At 38.7% G+C, this 24,512-nt stretch overlaps 1 protein-coding gene across 1 annotated transcript; it reads right to left on the reverse strand.

Annotated features, from left to right (window-relative positions):
* Positions 1 to 2,786: 2,786 nt before the first annotated feature.
* GYG2 (glycogenin 2) lies at positions 2,787 to 22,704 on the reverse strand. The gene is made up of 9 exons (XM_059493644.1): positions 22,546 to 22,704; positions 16,718 to 16,859; positions 14,841 to 15,015; positions 13,047 to 13,209; positions 12,411 to 12,537; positions 11,300 to 11,522; positions 8,919 to 9,059; positions 7,090 to 7,200; positions 2,787 to 5,356 (listed from the first exon to the last, which is right to left on the reverse strand). The coding sequence occupies exons 1-9, from the start codon at positions 22,550 to 22,552 to the stop codon at positions 5,195 to 5,197; spliced, it is 1,251 nt and encodes a 416-aa protein (XP_059349627.1). The 5' UTR covers positions 22,553 to 22,704; the 3' UTR covers positions 2,787 to 5,194.
* Between the last annotated feature and the right edge of the window lie 1,808 nt (positions 22,705 to 24,512).

Raw genomic sequence — 24,512 nt, forward strand, 5'->3', positions numbered from 1 at the left:
ACACCATAGAGAGAGAAGTATTACTCTGTAACAAATGAAATTTGTTTTACTGAAAGAGCTGTGGTTGTACTGTGTAAATGTTTGACATTCATGTTGTATGAAGCTGACTTCCACTTTACTCCTTTGATCATTATTAAATGACATTTGGAATTGTTGCATTAGACTGACTCAACAGAGTAATTGTCAAGTCTCACAGGAGTGAGACAATAAGCTTCTCAGAAGCCTCACTTCACCATGTTTAAATATTAGACACATTGCTTTGTTCCCTGCTGCGACTCAAGGGAGTGCCAGCACACAGATCACAAGATCCCATCTTCTAAGGATGCAAAATAGTTGTGTAACAAATAAACTGAGAAAAGCAATTTGAGCTCAAAATTTATCCAGCTTGAAATTCCCTCTGAGTATATTTGAGAGGCATTTACATAAATGACCAAGGAGTAACAAAAAACCTTTTGCTCATTACAGATTTTAGGTTAATCTACACAAATACAGGCATATATATATAGTGTTGAACTCAATACGACCCTGGAAGATTTTTGTAGGATGTTTTGATTATAATGTTACATCTAATCAACTCCACTAAAAAGACTCAGATTTATTCAAAACCTTGTTTCTCATTTAATTACCCTACTACTGCATTACTAAGATTTTTTGAATGCCAGAATAGAAATGGCAACTCTCCATGTTGAGATAAATGGGATTACTAGAGGATCCAAACAACCTTGGCTTCTGCTCTGCCATTTCTCTAAAAGCTGTAAGTAAAAGGTTTGGAAACAGAAAGAATTTATGGAGGTTTGGAAAGAAAAAAAAAGCCTCTAAACTAAACAAAACAAAACAGGTACCCATCCATGACATGCAATTAATTCTGTTCCAAGTACTTAATCCTGTGAGAAGGCTCTGAAAATCTTATTGCTCTAAAATAAATAAATTACCTAGTTTATGTATTTGTCATTGTTCAGAATGATCCACAGTGCCATAAAACTGAACAAACACTTTTCCAAGGCAGTTAAATGTTATGCCGCTCTGAAAAGTATTAAAATAATCACAACTAAGAGACTGGCTGTCTTGGAATTTTAGGGGTTTTATACCTCCAGTTTATTGAAGTTGAAAGGCTTCTCACAACAGAGTAAAATTCAAGAAAAAAAAATCTTGCAACAGTATTTCTTTCCCCTTCATTAATATAATTCTCAGTTTTCTAGCAGTTATTATCTATAAGTTTAAGTCAATTATTATCACTGTATTTTTTTTAGTTACCTTTACTATAATTATGGTATAATGTTATTACAAAATGAAAGTTTATACAAGAATGCAAAATATAACTTGAGTGTCACAGCTTTTAATTTTTAGCACAAAATAAACTATTTATAAGCCACCCATCTTAGGATGAACAGAATTTTAGCTGAAAGATTTTGCAACCAATACGCTGAAAATGCAGACTACTTCAGTGAGCAGTCTTAACTGACATGTATTTTTGGAGGCTATTTAAAAATTTACTACCATGCATTTAATCTCATCTGTTGGGTTGATAAAAAACCAACCAAACAAACAAAATAACCCCAAACCAACAAAAGTTCATACCACAGAAATAAAATCTCAAAACAATAAAAAGAAAACTGGGGGGAACTGGAATGTGAGATTTGAATTAATGAGATATGAATTAAGAAAACATGTCCATTTAATGTTATGTTCAAAGTCATAGGAATCAAAACAGTTTAGATTAGGAAAGCAACAGAATCAGATCCATTAAGAAATAAATAGACATACTGTAGACTTACTGGTGAGAACCAAGCTGTTTATGGGAGCACACAAAAGTCCCAAGCACCTGTTACTAACCCAGCCTCCCATTCATGGATAGAAAAATCAAGGTGAACAAAACCAAACAAAACAAAGCAATTTTTTGAGTACCAGCTTTAAAAAAACATTTCTGTGAGCTGACTGATATAGAGGGACAAAGAAAACTTATTTCCCAAGAACAACCCAGATGGAAATGTCCTCACAAAACGCTAGACAGATATTTCAAGAACACCAATCTCCTTTTCCTGTAGGCTAGGAAAGTTCATTAACCCACATGTCTAAATTTTCAAGAATTTTTCTTGTGGCAAACCTTCACTATCTCCTTCTTATACATGAAGAGCACCCAATAAAATTGTTGTATGGCAAATAAAAGCCCTGAATACCTACAGGCACGTGACAGAAAAATTAGCATGTTTTGTTTTAAACACAAGTTGTCCTCTCTAAACACAAAGTCTACCCCACAACTCTAAGTCATAGTCTAGCCTTGTTCAAAGATGAATAGTGCCACCAAAAAATCTACACATCTTAACTTTCTTTACCCTAAAAATACTCGAGGCTGTACCACACTTTAATGTGGGAAAAAAAAATCCAGGTGAAGCTTGGTAGGTTTTTATTTCTCAAGACACATTTTGACTTAGCAAAGCTCAGCACTGTGGTTCATGGGCTCATGCAGCCCATAACACCCCTCAGACCCAGGAGCTCAGAACTGATGGCCATAAAAGCCCAGAATTCTCCTTGAAGCACAGCACTGGATTCACATACAAAATTCTCACTTTTCACACCCTGGTGGCAAGAGTTGTGTGCTAGAAGCCACTGCAACATTACATTACCAGTAACTAGTTCAATTTTTCATGTGTGAAGACAGGACAAAAAAATTAGGGCAGGGCTCTTAACAGCTATACTTTTCCATGATATATAATAAACCAACTACTGTTTGGTAATACAAGAGGTCCTAAACATTATAATTATGTATGTCTGTAGAAATAATTATTACTCTCAACTTCTAATTCTGCTCAGCAGATAATGCTAATGTCTCGAACGCAATTCAATAAAATTAAAAAATAAATTAAAGTAAATAGTTATTCACAAGTAATGTTCCCTGGCATCATGTAAACAACCTGTAGCTCTTCATTGTTTGTTAAGGACATGACTTCATATGTCTTTTCCATTTCTTTATTTCCATTACATTATTGTACTACAATTCTTTGCAAAACACTGTATAAGCCACACAGAGTACCATTGTACATATTAACAGTTTGAAATGTACTCAATGACACATTTGACTAAATTCATATGCTTATTTTTAAAACCTTTAAGTTACTAATTTCACATCAGTAATTTTTCTTCCATGATCTAATCAATGTACCAAGTAAGATCTAGTAGTTAATATAAAATGTACAGCTGCATGAAGCATGAGTTCACATTGCTGGCCACAGCTTTACCTAGTCTTCAAAAGCTGTTAGGAGTATATTAGCAGCAATGTTCATAAACCAGAGGACTTTCTCAGAAGTGCATAAGAATGACTAAGAAACAGGGATAACCAAATGCCACGTGAGTAAGGGCACACTGCAGCTGCTCCACTGGGCCACAGCACCAAGAGGTAGAACACACCTACCTGTGTTAAAGTGTAAGGGTCACCTACCCAGGAACACAGGATAGACAGGGTGCCAGGGTCAGGCAGAGGGAGACCTGTTCTCAATTTCTCTGCTGCCCCTAAACACCTAACTGGACCTAGAAGCTTGTGTTCAACAGACACACCAGTGGGATTCCCCATTTAAGAGTTTAAGGATAAATGAGAACTAGATAAAATCAGAAATATCCTACAAAAGTGAAAGCAAATTCACTAATGTGAATATTAGGAAGTAATTCTAAGATACTCAAAGATTTTTTTCTTCTTTTAAGGGACCTTTTGACTCTTTCATTCCTTTCCTGATTTGTGCATTTATTCCTTGCCCTACTCTCTCATCGTTTTTGATGGGAGGAAAAAGAAATTAAATTTTCTTTGTCCTTCCTATCCTGCTATCTGTTTTTCCTGCTAGTATCTATGCATAATGGTACATCATTGCTTTTAGACAGAACTCCCAAGAAATTTCATTAGGTATCTCTCTGCCAAAATTTGTGATGTATTTAGATCAAAACTTTTCAAGTCCTGCAACATCACTGCAGAACTCTTATTCCAATATTGAACGAGGTCACAAACAACTGTCAAATCTATACTAGCATAAATGTCAAGACTCTTTAAAAGTTTTTTTCTTTTTTAAAAAAAGTATTTTACTTCTTTGTTAAAGTAAACTGACTGAGATAAGTCAAACTTAAGTACACAAATGCACAAAACACTCCCCCATAAGTGTCCTTAATATAATGCAGTCTCATCAGTAGATTTTTTTTCTGGAATTTTGAATTCAGAGATTTATTAGTTCCCACACACAGCTATTGTTAAAAGACCTTCAAAGGGCCTGTTTACTAAAATGAGTGCCAATTTTGTTTTCAGTTGCACTCAAATTGCCTGCACTAAGGGGCAACAATGCTAAGCCAAAGACAGCCTTTATCAGCTGCAGTTTGAAGTACTGTAAACAAATTTATAAAAAGCACCAGAAGGTTTACAGAACACAGTCAGTGTTTCTTCTTCTGACCACACAATTCAGAATATGCAACTAAAGCTTACAATATTTAAAAAAGCATCAGTATCCTGTGGCAACACTATAAAAGGTTAACATACATTATCAATCTGTCTAAAGAGTTTTAAACCATGCTTTCTCACACTAGTTATGGACCTGAGCAGCTGCCTATAACTGGGCAGAGCATCCACTAGTGATCTCAGATGAAGTCTGAAGTTCCTCTGATCCTAAATGTGTTTAAATTAAAAAGTTTTGTTGCAGATTCCGATGAGGTCAGGATTTCATCACTTCTTTCTCATATTGAAATCTACATCATGGTAACCCTTGAAGGTGTTAATTTGGTTTCAAGAATAAGTTCTTTTTATTTAAATACTTTATAGCAACTTCTGAATGTACTTTGGGAATAATCTATTTGGGAGAAATTCAATTTCCAAAACAGTCTCAACTTCCAACATGTTTCCTACACATGAATGTTTCTGCATATGGGGTGCATCAGGGAAGAGTGATAAATACATGAGAGTTTATACTCAGAAGGTACCGTTCATTATTCTTTAGAAGGCACTGTGTAAGAACAATGAAGATGACACACATGTAGCAATAAAGTCGAGGCACATTTATCAGTTAAAAACCAAGATTCTGCATCTGTTAAGGTCCCCCAAAAATGTATGAGGATCCATAATCACCTCTAACTGGTGTCAGCTAAACTGGTTAAGACAGCCAAGTATTCAAGAATTGCATTTATAAAGAAATCTATCATGATGGGCATAACAGTACACCCTGTCTTAGTGTAAAAATGCATCCAACTTCTTTTTGATATGTTCAAAAGCATCTTTCCCCATATAGTCCATGCGCCCTTCCTCCCATTTCCTCCGTTCATCTTCTGGAGTTGGTTTTGCTGGTTTGAAGTGAATAGACAGCTCTGAAGCAAAATGTGCAACCTCATTCTGTGGAGAGAAGAAGAGTAGGAAAACTGTCATTTGATTTTTCTTATTTCAATACTGTGATGCTAAACCTTAAATGGTAAACTTCTGCACTGTAGACTCCCAGTTAAAACAATGAAATAAACAATAATCAAATGTTCACTCCTGTTTTGATAATGTGACCTCATTTTCCTATGGTTTTACTACTTTCCATGGCATCTTTGAACATACAAAACATTTATTTTACTGATCTTAACTCAGATCTTGGCATACTCAACAACAATACAATGAAAATATTACAAATACTGCCTGGTTAGAGTAGAATATCTGCTACAAGGAAGAATTTATCATTTATCTGTTCAAATCTTGTCTCCAACAAGCTTTGATGTGAACATACATTTCTAGAATTTTTGGTAATTAGTTTTGTTTGAAATCCAGTGAGATCAATATTTAGCAGATGTGAGACACATTGTTTAATAAATTAATTCAAAATATGGACACTATTCATTATACCAACAGCTAGTTCATTTTGAATGATACTCCAAAATTATAAATGCTGATTCAAAGTGAAGTCATCATAGGTGCACAAATGTGAGACACATTATTAGTGATAATTTCTACCATGTAAAAGCAAAACTGTGTCTCCAGTTGGCCAATGCCAGCAAAAAATGGAACATCCCCACAGTTATAACCTGTAATAAAGATAAAATATAACAAGGACTAATCAAGGCAGCCTCTAAAACCTTCTTTCACTAGTACTCAAAGAGGCTCATAGGAAAACAACCCATCTCATGTTGTAAACAAAACTGAAATCAACAAGAATGGCTTTCTAGTGAAGTCTTCACAAATTCAAGGTAAAAATGTTTCAGAATAGAATTTAATGGGCAGGAATCAATGTCTTAAACTGCCTAAATGCCCTGGAATATCCATTACATCTGCCAGTTTGGGGCAGATAAGGAATAGGACTTGTGGAAGACAAGGTCAGGTATTTCATACAACCAACATGCAGTAAGGTGTCAAGATTTCTTTATCATTGGCAAGTTTTATCAACATCTTTGGAAGCCATTAACAAGATGAACAGAATCATAATGTTTTTAGAAATGAAGAATTTTAGCTAGGGTCCAAACAACTCTGGCTGCACAGGAGCTACAGTTTTGTTTCTCAGTCTTTAAGTATTTCACTACAGTGCATCACAATCATACAAAACCCCTCATTAGGAAAATGGCTGTGTGGTGAGCCTTACAAATCCTTGACACCCTGTCAACCCCATCCACACCAAGTCTGCCTCTGTTCTCACACTGCCCACATGTACAAGTGTCCATAAATGGAGTGCAAGACCACAAAGGAAAGCATGGTCACTCAGGCTCCTGCACATTCCTTTTCCACTTGCTTGGAAACATCACTTCAGCAGGTAAAAAAAACCCACAGCAAAACAAAATATAACAGAACTAACAAAAACAAAATACCCAAACAGCTTTGCTTGTGTTAGTATTGGAGAACTAAAATTAACACCATGCACTGATTATTCGGGGATTAGCACAGGAAAATACATATTTAAAACCCCAAAGTTTTGAAAAGACAACTAGAAAGGGATCACAACACAGTATTAGAAAAAATTAAGGAATTACATGGCTAAAAGATTAAGGAATTCATTTGCACATTGCATTATAATTAGTTGAGCTTTCCTAAAATTATGTTGGCAGCAAAGATGCACATGCAGTTATCTATAGATGTTGAATGCACAAAGCTACATGTACCATTTCTGAGGTTTCCTGAAGTGCAGGTTGCAATGCAGGTTGTTCTGAAGGTCTGTCAGGCTCAGAGGGATGGACGTTAGAATCTCTTGGTTTGACTTCATGGACAGTTTGCTAAAATACAGCCACTGAGGTTTTATTAGGGGAATATTTTCTCACAACTGCCTTTTCATGAGAATTCATAAAATACAGTACAATCACTTTCAGTCTTGGGGGAGGGTAAAGCAATGGATGGGAGGAAAGCAAGGAAGCACATTATCAACAAGGAGAAAATTCATGTCACCCAGTTTTAGTATCAAAAATGGCATTGAATCAAAGCTCCTACTACAATCCATCTAGGATAAGTACCTCCAGAGGGCAGCTCATCTCACCCTAAAATAGGTTCAAAATGGCTGTCATTTTTCAGTGAGTACACATACAGCCTGGGAAACAAGCTTACCATTCATGATTCTGACCATTCATGAGGCCAAATTTCAACAAGAAAAATCTCATTTCAGGATTATAGCTTGCTCTCATGTAAGCTTTTTATATGTATGAAATAAGAACAGAACAAAGTATTTCAAAAAAGAGGTAAAATAGATTGCCCAAAAAATATTGTCCCAAATATTTGCTTTTGACAGACAGCAAAACATAAGGGACAGATCCCATTCTTAAGTCTTTTCCCCCAAAACAATTCCACAAGTATATTGAAGCTGGGCAACAAAAAGTGGAATGATGGTATTCCTAAGTAAGAAAGGAACCAAGCTATTACTTTCCAATTAATATGGTCTTCTGATAAGCCAATCCTAGTAATCAAAATACTAATAAAAATTTAAATTTTAATGAATCCGCTTTAGATAAAAATTATGATTTTTTACCCCAAACAAACATCTTGATAATGTGTCCCTATTTAGTTTGAGCCTTTCCAATGAAGTCAGATGCATAAGGCCCACAAGAAAATACATACTTTGCAAATAAATTATTCTTAAGTTATGGAATTGTGAGGTTTGCAATTTTCCTTCAGCTCCTTCACACCAAGAGGGGAAAGGGAAGAAGGGGAGGAAGAGGGCAAATGGGAAAGGAAAATTACAGTTTTACTTTATAGAGTAACTACAGGCTAAAGAAATGAAGGAAAGAACATCTTGAAAGTTGTCTTCATCATTCTAGAGTGTAATTCACAAATTACAATGCAGATGACATTAGAACACTAATTACATTTTCTCCCAGTTGTACCATGGGGTAATGTGGTTTATCATGCAATAAGTAATGACTTACACCTGCAGAGATTGTGCTATTAAGTCCAACTTAATTCCTGAATAAAATAAGGAGATTCAGTGCAACAGAAACACAAATACAAGAGAAGTGACAAAAGAAGCAGAAAGACTGCAATATTCATTAGTGGATTTTTTCAAAGCTCTCCTTGTTGCTCAAGTCACAGAAATTTAAGAAACAGTTTTCTGAGTCAACACTTGTGGGAAAAAGCTTTCTACAGAGGAATGATAGAAAGGATTCTAGCTTTAAATATATTAATTCACAAAAGTATTAATATTCAAAATATTGCTTTGGTAGCAGATTTTTTTATATTACATTTGATTAAGTACTTAACAACTTTGAATAAATAACCTCTTCCTAAAATGCAAAGCAAACTCTTTCAACTTCCAGACACATAATACATGCATAACTAAAGTTTAAAGAAAATACATAGGCTTAAGATTATTTTTAATGCTAATGAGAAAATTCAATAGCTACAGCCAAATTGAAGACATGATCTTGCAAATCAGAAAGAATCTCCTTTTAGTACATAATTAGACTTTGTTTCTGCATATAATAATAATAATAAACAACGCACTCACAGCTTTGAAGGCGAGTTCCTCGGGTGAGCATGCTGTGGGATTTACTTCACTTGTCTGCTCTGGGGGCTCAGGCTTTTGTAGAGAACTGTCCACGTAAGGACTGACCTTCTTCAGGGTAACTTCCACTCCATTGAAAGAGTGCTAATGAAAACAAGAACATCTCACCACTGAAATACAAGTTTTCAGGACGGGAATAACTTATTTACAACAGTTGCACTTCCTTAGAGGACTCTCATCATTAAAGCAATAACATAATAAATGCAAAAAAAGTATATGTTCCTAGATTCAGAGCATGCTGCAGTTTAGTTTTTTTTTTTTTTTCACTCATGAGTACACCAGCATCATGAGGTAAATCTAACAGGTATTTCCACCTTCATTTACCATAGTTGAAATATTTCTTTAATACGCAGTGCCTTGAAAATGAAAGCATGCTAAAGTATAAGATCAAAAACTACCCACTCCTTTCTCTGCTTTCCAATTTGTCATGAGGTTAATAAGCCAAACTATTCTCTGGGGCTTTGATGGTAAATATTCAACTGATCTTAAGGGGATTATGCAATTAGTTCAATTATGTTAATAATTTAATATTATAAGGCATTAAGAAAATATTTACATATGCATAAATGGGATCTAATTTGTAATGTCTGGATACAAAATTAAAAATTGTACTTCTACACATTTTTTTTATGCTACTGGTTTCTAAGAAATCATCTATTTATAAACAGATTTTTTTTTATTCTATTAATGAAAAGCACACTGCTGCATATCCTTTGGAAAAAAAAAAACCATAAAGAGATCAATAAATGTTTGACATGGAAGTACTGTACATAACATCTTAAATGCAATTAACACTGCTTTTGCAAACCTCATTTATTTGTTATGACCTCATGAAACAAGTTAAAATGTAGTACTGAAAAGGTAAATTTTATTACAGTTCAAGACCTAGTTATATGGTCTGTATCAATCTAGCTACAAGAAAAACAAAAGTCTGTTTGTTTCATGGGCCAGGTTATCTCTTCTCTGGCTAATTTGTATCATATTCTGCACGTACATTACCATAAAAACTCTATCAATTAAGAAGATGGCTGCAGGATATCTTGGGAAAGCAGATAATACAAGAAATCCTCCTTAAACTGCCACTTTTGTCACTTCTCCTACCAACCAACAGATAGTAAGTTTTCCCACACATTTTGGCATTACACAGCAAGGTTTTGGTAGCAGGGTGATTCCAGGAGTAGCTTCTGTAAGAAGCTGCTAGAAGTCCCCCAAACCCAATGGAGCCAATGCCAGCTGGCTCCAAAACGGACCTGTCACTGGCCAAGGCCAAGCCCATCAGTGATGGTGGTGGCACCTTTGGGATAAGATTTAAGAAGGAGGAAAACCCTCCTTCTTAAAGTGAGGAGGAAGGAGTTTCCTTGTAACTGGACAACTGCAGGCAGAGGAGTGAGAATATGTGTGAGCTACAACCCTGCATGCACAAGGGTCACTAAAGAACTAAAGGGAGGAGGTGCTCCAGATGCCAGAGCAGAGATAACCTGCATCCCATGGTGCATCAGGGTGTCCTTCTGTAGCCCATGGAGGCCCCTGGTGGAGCACAGGTGCTCCCCATGATGGACTCCACACCACAGCCAGGTGGATGTGTGAAGGAGGCTGTGGCCCCATGGAAAGCCTGGGATGGAGCAGGCTCCTGGCAGCAACACTGGACCTATGAAGAGAGGAGCCTGCAGTGGAGCAGGTTTGCTGGCAGGACTTGTGACTCCATGGGAGACCCACACTGGGGCAGGAGTCCCTGAGAACTGCATCCCACAGCTCATAGGAAGGACTCATGTTGGAAAAATCCATGGAGAACTGTATCCCCTGGGAGGGACTCCACACCTGGAGCAGGGAAGGAGTGTGAGGAATCCAATCCCTGAGCAGGAAGGAGCAGCAGAGACAACATGACCACAGAGAAAACTGACCACAGTCCTCACCTCCCATCCCTGTGTGCCATTGGTGGGGGGGAGTCAGAGAAAACAGGGAGTAAAGTTGAATCCAGGAAGAAGTGAGGGATGGCAGTAAGTGCTCCAAATTTGGGGTTATTTCTCGTTACTCTACTCTGATTTGATTGGTCATAAATTTAATTAATTTCCTGAAGTTCAGCCTGTTTCACCTTGGATGGTACCTGGTGAGAGATCTCTCCCTGTCCTTATCCAGACCCATGAGCCTTTCCTTAGATTTTCTCTTCCCTGTCCATCTTAGGAGCAGAGTGATAGAGTGGCTTTGGTGGGCACTTGGAATACAGCCAGACTCAGCCCACCACATTATATAATTTCTTCCTCTACCAATTTCCAGAATTTTTGGTTTTGATTCCAACATATTCCCACTAACTCCTCATCAGTTACCTTGCATTCCTCAGATTCTGATTCTTCCATCTTTTGAAGTTTTTCCAACAAAGGCAATATACTGGCACTGTATATATTCCACCAGAGGGCAAGAAATGACAGCTGATGAGAAGATCCAGATGTGGTGCCATCCTGCATAACTCTCTTTGTTTGAAGGTTGTATTTGTAATTCCAGGGCTTTGTTGCTCCCAAGAAGTGAACAACTTTGGCATCTCTACCAAAACTGTAGAGATCAAACATACAGGTCTATACATAAAATATTTCTTAGCTTATATAAACTCCTAGAAGAAACATGCTTACTCACTCTTGCAAAATTTAGCATTTTGCAAGAGCAACACATTTGAGATTATATTTATTAATATTTTGTTTTTATCTTCCTGGTTTAATTCACCTTGTTTCACATACAGAAAACAAAAAGTTACGTTGCCATTTGCTTCCAGCTGCTAATTCTAGTGGAAAAGTTCATGAAGGAAACTGACAGTCTCATGCAGTACTATTTCCAGTCCTCTTTCAGGCTCTATTCACAAAAAAAATACATACCACTTGAAATATTTAATCACCAAAACTTGGTATTACTGATCCCATATTAAAAATTACTAATAAATGCACTGGCCTAAGTTCATCTTCCAATAAGAGTGTATTGTGCAACTAGAATGGAAATTCATGACACCCTAAATCCAACTTGCCTTTTACCAGATAAGATTCTCAACTGTATTGTCTGGAATCATATAATTAGTAGCACAAATTTCATTTCATAGAAGGAATGTCTCAAAAAGTTTAAGCAATGCCAATTGTTTCTCTAAGAAATTACTTGAGAACAAAGGAACAAGCTTAAAAGTAAACCTGCCAGAACCTAATGCCAAAGTAATTCCATTTTGTCAAAAATGAAAGAAGCTTCTTTGAAAGAACATAAAAGACAGTGCAGCCAACTCTGGGACTCTCCCTGTGTCCAGACATTCACATTAAAGTTAAGCTTCCATTGCATGGTTTCTACATAAGATCATTTGTGATACTGTAATTTATAATTAACAGAATATGCCACTATTAGTCTCTCTTACAAAAGGATGTTCTTTAACAAACTACAGAGGTTTACAGAAGTGTTATTACTTACTGATTGAAAGCAGGAACATAGGTGTATACAGAGCTGCTGCTCAGGTTATAGAGGAAAGGCAAGTGTTTGCCAATGTCTCCTGTTGCCCAGTTGCTGAAAAAGCTGTTCAACAAGCCTTGATCACCTCCTAAAGAATACACAAAACAGTATTACCATAACATGTGTACACTCGAATTTGTATCAAAATTTGGATAGGAGTGAGACTGGAGCCTGAGACTGGTGTGTTCATGGGACTACAACTTGGACTTGATAATATGGCCATGTGAGCATGTACAAGCGAGTAACACCTGATTCATTCCAATGCAGCCTCAGTGTAAATGAAGTCCTATTGTACTACAAGAAGAAAGGAGTAGTGTTTGGTCTCCCTCAGAGCAAAAGACTGAAGATCAGGTGTGTTTCTCTCTCCTAAGCCAGACAGCAAAATTAACCTAGCAAGACTCAGACACAATGTCCCTTCACTGCCCTTTTCTGAGGAGCACAGTCCAGAGCAAGTCAGCAGGTCTTAAATACAGTCTAAGAGGCAAAGTTCTGCACCTTGAATTCTTACATAGAGCCCAGAGAACTCCTCCCTTCCTCCATTCTGCCTGATAGCATGGAAACTGTCTAGCATTTAACTCCTTATGCCTTGCCCCTTACCATCAAAGCTGCCGTGCTCAGCAGCAAACTGGAGCAGCAGGTTGTAAGTCTTCAGGGAGGGCTGGAACACAAACACACCACTATTGAAGCAGTCAGGCCAGCCAGAATCAGGAGCTGCAGAAAACTCTTCTCGATCAAACAACTCATCAACATTGCAAAGTACCTTATGGAGAGCAGGAAAAGAGAAAACGATGCTAGAGTAAATGTTTGTATAGAGCAAGAATTGCCATATTAGTACCAATGGAGTAAATTAATAATTTGGCTTAGTACATGGCTTGCAGAGCATAAAAGCAGTGCCATTGTAAAATATGCTAGAGGTCATAACCTCCCTTTTTGATATAATAAGGCAACATTAATTGTGATTCTCCATGGTTTCTCTGATAACATGAAAAGCCTATGAAATTATTCATGAGGCTTGGGAGACCATCCAAGGTCCCTTTAAATATTATACACATATAAATAAAACACACAATTTCCTTCTTTCTTAACTCACCTTTCCATAGTCAATTATTTTTAATAACTACAACAGAACTGAATGAAAATTTGGAATCTAATTCATTTTAGTAAGCAATAGACTAAGAGTAATAGAAAAACTGCCTCTTGCTGCCAGTTTTCTGATGTAACATAAGATCAGATATTTGCTTTTCTGCTTTCTTTTCAGCTTCACAAGGAAGTGGGAAAATCAATCAGGTTAAAGCAGAGATAAAGTTTGTGGAAAGACACCTGTGCAGTCATTGAAAGTCAGGACGCCCACCTTTCACAGCCACTGTGAAAAACAGGAGAAATTTTTTTACAAATAAAATTAATTGAATTTTTAAAAAAGACAAATTTTGCCTTCTTCCTTTTACATTAATGTAAAGCAAGAAATCATAAGTCTTCCTCCTCAAGAAGAATAACTTAATTTGTTTTCTAATTCAAATACAATCTTATTAAATTAAAATGCATCCCAGTCTTTCAGAGTGAGCCACGAAAGCACAAGGGAAGGCTGACATGATTGTCCTCACCAAAATTATCTCTATACATCTAAAAACTTAAAAAAAAAAAAAAGGTAACATCAGGAATTTCTTTTTTTTTCTATTTTAAAACCATCCTGCCTTCCTGACAGAATAATTCCAAAAAAAAAAAAAGTATGTGAGTGTTGCAAGGCTTGCAAGGGTTCCTCAGGGTGACAGATATAGACAAGAATCTTGACTCCATGATCAGAAGGCTGGATTTATTATTTTATGATATAAGTTACATCAAGACTATACTAAAATGAATAGAGAGAAAAGTTCAGAGGCTGCTAAGCTAAGAATAGAATAGGAATGAATAAACAAGGGAGCTCTCTGTGAATCTGTCCCAGAGAGTTTGGCCCCTGATTGGCCCTTAATTGTAAACATGGAACATGGGCCAATCACAGGTGCACCTGCTACATTCCACAGCAGCAGATAACCATTGTTTACATTCTCTTTCTGGGGCCTCAGCTTCCCAGAAGAAGGAAAAATCCTAAAGAAAGGATTTTTCACAAAAGATGTCTGTGACATGTGAGAGAGATCTATTTAAAACTTCTGTCAGGAGACGCAGTACATAGAGTTTGTGATCTCCTTTGAGGACAGTCCTGAGGCTGCTCTCCAAACTGAATTTATTTTTATGCAGCCAGCACAACTCTGAGAATTGCTAAAATGTGCCAGGATGGAGCTCCTGCGACCTTGTGACCGCCAGCAAATCTGGTCACTTCCTGAAGGCTGCCTGGCAAGGAAGCATCCCACAGTCAGAGACAGACACAAATGTTTCCATGGCTCCCTCTCCACTCACCAAAGTGTCTGCATCCATGAAGACACATTTGCTGTAATGAGTAAGAGTCCAACAATGAAGCTTAGTGAAGGTTACACCCAGTTCTGGCCTCTGCATCAGAGCCAAATGGACTGAGTCAGCACTGTCAAGCACACCCACCTCGATCACCTCATCAAATACACTGCTGAGGACTGACCTGCCAGAGGACAGTGGAGAGAAAGAAAGGGATTTAGACAAGTTCATCAGAGTTCACTCCAGGCGTGACAACAGTGACACACAGCATGACATTAATTATGACAATAACCAAAGCTAGATTGATTGCTTATATAAGAAGTCAGAAGTGAAAAGTCTTTGGACACAGCCTGCTGAAGAGGTAGCTATCAGGCCATAAAATACTGTCTTCTCCACTATGGGGGCCAGCACATCTCAAAAGTGAGAGCTGCTGTTTGAAGGAAAAAACAATCCTCATTCTACTCACTTATCTCTTATAGAAACACCAACAGAAATTAAAGCAGCTTTCATCCTGCACAACTGATTCCAAAGAACAGCACCATACCGTGTTCCCTCTGCATTTTACAGGATGAGACATGCCAGCACTCTCATTTGTACCTACTGTGCACAAGTAAACACTGCTTCAAAACTGCACCTTTTATAAGGTGTATTTGCTCACCACATATACTTCCTCACTACTATGTAGCATCTCAAATGAGACTTTAAGCTAAACATTTTATTTTTCTATGCATATATTTTATGGGAATTCTATTGGTAACACCAAAGTCGGTAATTGTCCTTCAAGGAGCAAGAAAAAAAGTATTTAAAATACAGCTAATTTTCTTACACTATGCTATTATAATCAAAGTCCTCAATGTCTCACAAACACAGAAAAAGAAAACCTGTTCTGTTCAAAATCTAGGTTTCAGGATCATTAGCTTTCACCTGATTAATCTTCAAGGAACAGGAACTAACTGGCAAAGAACTAAATGAAGAGATTATTAGAAGTTTATTTCAGTGATCTGCTTTCTTCTTTTTTTTTTTTTTAATGTTATCCTTGATTTAAAATACATAATATAAATTCTTTTCTTCCTACTCAATGGACGTGAAAAGAATTACAGATTTAGTATCCACCCACGCATCAAATGGATACAGTATTCCCTTAGGAAGGTTACAGCGCTCTGATAATGTCCATACTTCAAAAGTCTGTAAAAATAGATTTTTGTGCATCCAGTCATAGCAAAAATGTGCAAATATATTTCTTGAGCCAGAGGCATTACAAACACATTCAAATAGACTACAGATAACAGGAGCTTTCACACTTCCTAAGATATAGCAGAACTAAGAGTTTAAGTTGCTATAGGATGACACATCTTTTAAGTGTCACAGTCCTCCAAATAACAGGGCTTGAGTTCAGACTTAACAAGATTTCTGTAAAGGCTATTCTGCAGTGCCTGTAGAATCACAACACAAATTACAAAGTGATTTATACAAAAAAGCAAAAAGAAACTAATTTCTTATCATGATTTTAAGAACATTAGTCATGTTAAACTGAGCCCTTAGGTTTATGGAGAGTTCTGATGCCACAGGTGGTTATGTATCTCATCCTAAGAGAGAAAAAATTGGGAGAAAAACAACAGTAGTGCAAGAAACTAAAACTTTAGTACCAAATTTTCAGCTTCTCAATTATAATACAAATTCAAGCCACAAGCTCTACTTCTACAAGTGAATTCTTAGTAGGCTAAGGAGCTTATAATGGAATTTATTTGAGACTCCTCTTAGAAATCACTAGCCAAGAGGGAAGTTCTAGGCATAATGCCGTGAAATCCACAGAAACCTATTAAAACCTTTCATGCTGTTTCTTATTCTTCCACTATTTAAATCTCCAAATGCTCATTAGTACTTACCTCATCCCACTGGAAACCTCTGGAGTAATTAGAACTGCCAATTTTCTGGATGTCCTATGATTCCTCAATGACTGTCCAAGAACGAGAGCGCCTTGACAGTACACATCATCAGTAGCAAGGGTCACAAAGGCTTGATCTGTTACTGCAAAAAAGTATTCAGAAGAGTCACTTTACAACTTTAAGGTAAGCCCTTTTAGCTTGCTCCCTCCTCTTCCAGATAAACAACAGTATGTGGCTTTTAACAACTACATTGGGATTATAAAAACTATTCCTGTGATAAGACTCCCCCCAGAAGTCTCAATTGAATAGAAAACCCAGTGAATGTGAGGGCAGAATGTATGTTTCTGATTTTTATTATTTTTGTTTGCCTCATTTACACAATAGCAGGTATAAAATTTTTGCTTTAAACAGATAATTCCCTAGGTCTTATTGCTGAAACACAATGTCAATCAAAAAAGGTGATCTGTAAAAATTTAGATTTATATTTAACAAACATAGTATAATACAACCAGTAAGGAAAATGTTCTTGCTTATACACTGCCAACAGCTAAGGAAAAGAACAAGATGCTGAGAATTAGCCAGAAATGTTCTTTCCATAATGCCACTGAATCAACCCAACATTATTTTTGCTCTGCCTTCTTTGTGCTGGGGTACCTGGTGCTGGCTGAACAAGTGCGGAGAAATTCTTATCAAGATCAGTACATCTCCCAGAAGCTGAGTATCCCTACCTCAGGTAACTCCAGGAAATTTAGAAGGGTTCCTTATTGTCAGGAAATATATGAGGAAACAAGTTACAATAAAAAAGAAAGCAACCTACGCTCCTGCATAACAGGAGAAAATGGATTTTGTAAAGACACCATTCCCATGGCAGGATCATAAGGGGCTGCTTCTTCAGCTCTGCCCTGTGATATGACCACCACTGTCAGAGCTCTTCTGGGGAGGACCTATACCTCAGCAAGGTGAACAGCCTCCTTGGAGCAGAAGGATGATACACTCTAGGCTGCAAAATTAACCAGAACAAGATGAGCAGGTCACACACATGAAGGGAATTCCACTGAGCTCGACTGAAACTTCAATAAACACTTGTGTTGAAATACTTGTTTAGAACCACCATCATCTTAAGGGACAGGCAATTGCATTAAATAAATTAAAACAACCAAACAATACCAACATAAACAACCTGTCATACAGTTTCCAGGGCCTGTGAGAAACACCAGGAAAGAATCTCACAGAGCTACAGGCAGAGAACTCAACAAATGACCTCATGCTGCCTCAGCCAGAGGCTGACAAAATGAGTGAGTTCTAGCCCCTAACCATCATCAAGGTATGCAGTAAAGTATGGCTGATGCCCACAATAAGCTAACAGATATTAAGCATTTTTATTTTTCACATCCTCCAAATCCAGAATGAAACACAGGCCCACTGGTGTGCTGCCTTTCCCCCCGACTTTTTGCCCCTTTTTCACTCATCTCCAGCCAGCCAGCTTGATCTCAAGCACAATACATTCACTGACATTGCCACACATCCCTGCACCTCAGGAGAATCCTAGTAAGTGACAGACTTGGCTAAAAAAACCCAAATCATCAACTTAAAATAGTTTGCATAGCCCACAGCTGAGCAAACTCCAGTAACATTTCCAATTACAATTTCCAGACAAAGCAAATGAAGAATTGAAGTTTCAAATGTCCCATTATAATAACAGCTCAAGCAAGTTACAGGTGTTCCAGAAATCAGTGAATAAGGAGTTGCTTTAAAACAACGGATGTGAAGTAAACTGCTCCTACTGCAGTTTCCCAGAGGGTTAAAGGAATAAATATAAGCATCCCTAAAAACCAATGTAAACCAGAAAACCACTGAAGGCTAATTCAGCAAGAAAATTACTCAGAAAAGATGCAAAAGATCAGGAAAGCAAAGCAGTTCTATGTTAGGCAACAAGCATCTTCAGCCAAAGAAAGGTATGAAAAACAACTACTGAGAGGAATGTGGGAGTTAGGTTAATATGAAAAAAACAAATTGTGAAATGAGTGGGAGTTCCTATCTTAAAATACTATTTTAAAAAACAACCACAAAACTGAACACAATCTTCACATGGCTTTTGCAAACTCTTTTGGCTACAGAAGCTGAATCTTTACTTAAGTAATACATAGAAAAATACACAAACTACTCATTAAATGGTTCAGCAAATTGGTATGGAAAATTACCACGTCCTCCAAATGCTTTTGTGCCCTGTATCCCTGTGGTCATAACCCCAAGGAAGCAAACTGCCAAACAACTGCTGCTGCTAAGAAACTTTTCTGATACCTTACAAAGAACAGAAGCTGTTTGAGAATCAGATGTGAGATACCTTTTACAGCCTTCTTAATACAGTCAACCATCATAGAGATAATTGAATAGATAATAAAACTATTGACTGAAAATATTTAACATTAAAATATTTCTGGTGCTAAGAGAGAAGCAAATCCTAATGATTTTAAAATCATACAGGGGCATCACTAATTCATTAAGGATCCTTTGGGCGTTAAAAATAAAAACTATTTTATTATTACCTTTCATCTAATGCTTGCGTTCAAGAAAAGAGTGTTATTTGTCTTGCCTTGTTTATAAAATTCTTCAGAATATAGCCTAATAAATAAACATTTTATTTTTATAACTGAAAGTAAGAGTCAGGTTTTCACATACATGTTTGGAAGTAAATGGTTTTCCTGAAAGTTTCCATTTAGCTGACACAGTAAGTCTACTATATACAGAGTTTCACTCACTGACTTTAAAAGAGCAAATCTTTAAGTTTGAAAGCCAGAGGTGCAGATATTTAAATTCATTGCAACTGTTTTTTGGTTTGGCGGTCTTTCTGGTTTTTGGGGTTTTTAGGGATTTTGTTTTTTTTGATGTTTTGTTTTTTGTTTCTTTTGGTTTGGTTTTTATTTTTTACTTTTTTTTTAAGTGTTAAGGAGACAAGCATAACTTTAATTTTTTGTGCTGAATGACAATATGTTTTTTGATGGACAGCACCTACTGATTAGGGTATTAAGTTTTCAAGCAAATTGTTTTCAAGTTGAGCACCCTTATGGCTAATACAATACACTGGCTAAAATTGAGCTATGAGAAAAGAAAGCGTATTTTTAGAGTCCTATTAAAATCCTGTCATATGAATTTATAAATCTGCTCATTTCTCTTGTCTGGATTACCACAAAGCACATGATGATGCAAATTAAGAAATCTTTATCATCAGAAGTGGCTCTTCAGTTTTACTACCTAAGAATACTTTCTGAGAACAAAACAAGGATCTTCAAGGAATTGACTTACTGAGTTATCCTAGAACCAGCTGTGCAGCTACACAAAAGAGACAGCAAAAGTCATGTGAACCACTGCAGTCAGGGTGATCTTAGGTGGAACTTGTAACAGCCTTTTTAGCCAAGATCACTGACTTTTTATGCTACTTACTCACAGAAGTAGTACCTCTGACACTGCCAGAGGCAAAATTCCTTGACAGGTGTGGAAAATAATTCTAGGGCACCTAAAAGCTTTATTTAGAATACCAACAGAGCAAGCAGACAGGGTGGTGCTCACTTTCATGTTCAAAGAGAAAAAGAGGATTAAAAAACACCAGATACCCCTTTTGAGACTCAGGAGTGACTGATAATAGCAAGCTCTGAGTGACCCAAGTTCTAACTTCAAGACAAGTTTAAGTAGGGTAGGGAGGTTTTTTTTTTCATAATCCATTAGACATAGCTTTTAAATAATAGTTTTCTATTTCTTCTGATAGACAGAGAAAGCATAAATTTAGTCCAGCTGTAACTCCTAATGTAACAATTCAAATTTGCCAAGCTGCCCGCTGCAAAATGGCAACAGGAGACCAGACACTCCTATGTTACGATTTTTCTGTAAGAACATTCTAAGTTACACATTGTCATTTTATGCATAAAAATAAGAGCAGATAAATCAACAGCTAAAAGCTTCCAACAGGCTGGTTATGTCCCCAGTGCCTCCTGCCATTCATACTCACCAACACAGCACAACTGCTTTCCTAAATTCCTCCCTGATGCCATCTGTTGCTCTCTTGTCACCTCCCCCCTCCTACTCCAGAGACAATCTGCAGGATGAGCAGGCTGCAGCCTCCACCTGCACCCACTGAGCCAAGCACCTCTCTGAGACCCCAGGCGACAGTGACACAGCTCCAAATCACAGCACATTTCCTGACTCCAATTCTGTTACTCCCTCTCCTGCACAAGGACCCTGTGGATCTTCCCCCAGAAGTACCCATGAAGGTGTGTTAGACTGCCAAAAAAGGGAACACAAGCTGTAGGCATCTCACTCCTCTGGCCTGGCACAGCCATGTCCTGGAACAGAAATCTCTGCTCCTCCTGACACCCACAATCTTATAAGCAATCAAGAAGTATTTTGTTATAAGTAGATAATATGAACAATAGTGTCAGACAATAACCTGAGTCAGAGCCCTATCAAAAATTATTATGCAAGTTTCCAGCAGAGAGGCAGTTCTTGCCCTAGTACACAAATGACAGCTGGCAGTTTTAATTTCCATGCTTTCTTAGATCTAATAGTTGAAACATTGATGTTACTAATGAATACAAACAACAAACACTTTACAAAAACCTTTTTATAACAAAATTTAATGATATTCAATGGTATAAAATAATTCTCTTGGCCTAATGAAGTTCTCCCTCATCCAAAAACAGATTCAGTCTTATCTTTTATTAAAACAGTGCTGAATTTTAGTAGGCAGGATTACTGCTCTTGTGTTGGAAGAGCACTTGATTCCAGGTTTTTGTAGCTTTTATTATGTGTCTTTCAGCTGAAAACTGTTGCATTCTGCTTCAAGACTCTGCAGTATTGTTATTCAACAGATGGTAAATGATCCTCATGAAAACTCAAATACAACAATATCATAAGATGCGAACAAGTACAACACATAACACCCAAAACTAGTCCCAAAATAGTAATATACCAGTTTGAAAATTAGTAATAATTGGTAATAATTATTAGAAATAATTGCTTAAGCAATCCAGAGGTAGCACAAGGAAGTTTATGGTACATATCAAGTTAGATGTTTCCAGTCTGTCCACACCTTTCTGTCAACCAAAAGAAAAAAAATAAAAAAATAAAAACAAAAGCCCCAAAAAACTGAAACAAACAAAAAACAAACAACAAAAAACCTCAACCAAACAAAATCACAGAGCTCTAATCCTTTAATTTGCAGATTTCTGCATTTTCCCAGCGTTGAAGTGCTACGTACTTTGAATGAATTCAAAATTGGCATCGTTCAGTCCACATGACTGACACCCTTCAAATGGCTCAAGAAACCAAGATTTGTGAGAGCTACTGCTCTCAAAACTGAGAAAAAAGGAAAAAAGTTGATTATGTTCAGGAACCAGAGCAGCACCTGCACTTAACCCCTGTGATTACCCTAAAAGCAGCACCTCATGGCTTTAAGGATAACTGACTCAGACCAAGACCGCTGCTATGTAGAAGGGACATGAGAAAGGTTTGGACTGAGACAGCCAGCCCCAGCCTGTCACCCTGGGGATCCACCAGGAAAGCACACACAGACCTAAGCAGGCCAAGCTGTACATACAAGCAGAATACATAAATGAGTTCACCTGTTTCACCCCATCACCCAGACAGTTAAAACCCTCCTCTGGAGCTGCTCATTACAGCACAGCACTCTGCTGATAAGAAAGCAGCAGGGACCCTCTCCCGCACCGGGATGTGAGAAGGGCAAAGCCCCGGGGGGCTCCAGGCTGCGCTCCCGATCGTTCCCGATCGCTGCTCAGGGCGAGCCGGGCGGGGCTCTGCGGGCCGGGGGTACTCACCGGACATGCTGGGCAGGCGGGGGCCGGCCGGGCAGGGCAGGGCAGGGCTCGGTCCGCGGCGCCCACCGCTCCTGCCGCCTCACCTGCGGGCGGGGGGGCCGCTAAACCGCACAATGGGATTAGCCTCCTTCTGCTGGAGGCACCGGCAGGTGAATTACATTCGCAGGGACTCCTGCGCAGCGGCAGAGAAAAGGCATTAGCGGCGGAGAGCCTGGCGGGGGGGTTGGCACGACCCACCCCGCCCCCGCTGCGCCCCGGGCGCCGGCTTTGCTGTGAGGGGGGCCCGCTCCCTGCCCCTCAGCGCTTCGCTCCCGGGCGGGCACGGCCCGGAGCTCGGCCCGGCACCTCTCCCTTGCCAGGCACACCCCAGAGGCCAGCCCGACACGGGCACAGCCGCAGCTCGGCCCGGCTCCGCAGCCCGACACGGGCACAGCCCGGCCGGAGCTCGGCCCGGCACCTCTCCCTGGACAGGCACACCCCAGAGGCCAGCCCGACACGGGCACAGCCGGAGCTCGGCCCGGCACCGCAGCCCGACACGGGCCCCGCTCCGGGAGTCGCTCTCCCGCTCCATTGGCCGCCGCGCGATGGGAGAGATCCCACCCCGGGCTAGGAGAGACCCTCGCTCCCCTTCCTCCTGTTCCCTCCCGTCCCTGCCCCGATGTCCCAGGTGTCCCCCGGGTCTCAGGCGCTGCGACAGAGCCTCCCTGTCACGCACACGCTTCCCGAGAGGAAGGGACACAGGCCGGGGAGACTCCGCCGCGCAGCGCCCAGAGGAAAACACCAGCCTCTATGAAGGAGCGTGGAAAAGGGTCTCAGAGCATGAGTAGGGTGATTCCAGCGCGGCATGTGGTCACACACATACCCGGGATTCACCGCGAATGAAGGGGGTCTGCCCCTAACTCCCTGGGGCCATCGTATCCCCTACAGAATCGGTCTGATCATTTGTCACCCAGATAAGCAAGGAGGTGTTTCCAGTGTCAGGAAGCTCATGCTATTCAGAGGGCTGTAAATATTTTCACAAGTGCATAAATAAATGCACATTTTCTCACACAGCATGCTTTTTTCACTAGCCTAGACGTCATGTAATTGTGATGTAATTCAGCCATACAATGTCTCTGCAAAGTAATTTTAGGCTCATGTGGTTTAGCCAAGACATTTCTGTTTCAAAATCTGCTGTGAACATCAATATCTATGCAGCAGAGGTAAACAACTTTCAAGGAATGTGCCACTGAAAAAACTGCCTAGTGGTACGACTCAGCTATATAAACTTCATTTCCAACCATTTGCAAGAGATCTCTGTTGCCACTCCAAGCTGCAGCATTTGTTCTCTTACACCCTGGAATAATCCTAAAGGTCCACTGGAGAAGAGGATGTCATTGCTCTGTAGTGATGGTGAAGAAAGGATGGACATAAACACAAACACATAGGAAATTGAGTTTTATTTATCCCACAGAAACAAAATTCTCACGGATCTGTGTTCACCATTGATTTACGTAGACATATCAACTAGACAACATAGTTATCAGTACCCTGATTACTCTTTAAGATAATTTTACTGGCAGATCTATTTCAGTTGGGGGACTTGAAGACTAAGAAAAAGTTTCTCTTTGGTAAAAAAAGTGATGTCTATATTTAGATAATCTGTATTACTTGTGTGCCAGCAATATTTTTTTATGTATGGAATAAATTTTAAGTATCAGAGCCAGTATCACAAGCTAGAGTTCAATGTTCTAACAGCCAGTTAACCAACCTTCCCTTCCCTTCCCTTCCCTTCCCTTCCCTTCCCTTCCCTTCCCTTCCCTTCCCTTCCCTTCCCTTCCCTTCCCTTCCCTTCCCTTCCCTTCCCTTCCCTTCCCTTCCCTTCATAACCCCTCAATTACTGGAAACAATAATACTAGAAATAGTTAATGCAAAAATTATTTTTTTTTTTACCATCATCATCATTCTCATTAAAAGGGAAATTGACA

Source organism: Ammospiza nelsoni, chromosome 2 (assembly GCF_027579445.1).
Source record: "Ammospiza nelsoni isolate bAmmNel1 chromosome 2, bAmmNel1.pri, whole genome shotgun sequence".
Classification (NCBI taxonomy): Eukaryota; Metazoa; Chordata; class Aves; order Passeriformes; family Passerellidae; genus Ammospiza; species Ammospiza nelsoni.

What these genes read in the sequence shown, in the direction of transcription:
- GYG2 (XM_059493644.1), bottom strand. An exon ending in GAGGTTTCCAGTGGGATGAG is followed by an intron (nt 15,016 to 16,717) that starts GTAAGTACTAAT and finishes GTCCTCTGGCAG; the next exon opens with GTCAGTCCTCAGCAGTGTAT. An exon ending in TGAGCACGGCAGCTTTGATG is followed by an intron (nt 12,538 to 13,046) that starts GTAAGGGGCAAG and finishes TGTATTCTTTAG; the next exon opens with GAGGTGATCAAGGCTTGTTG.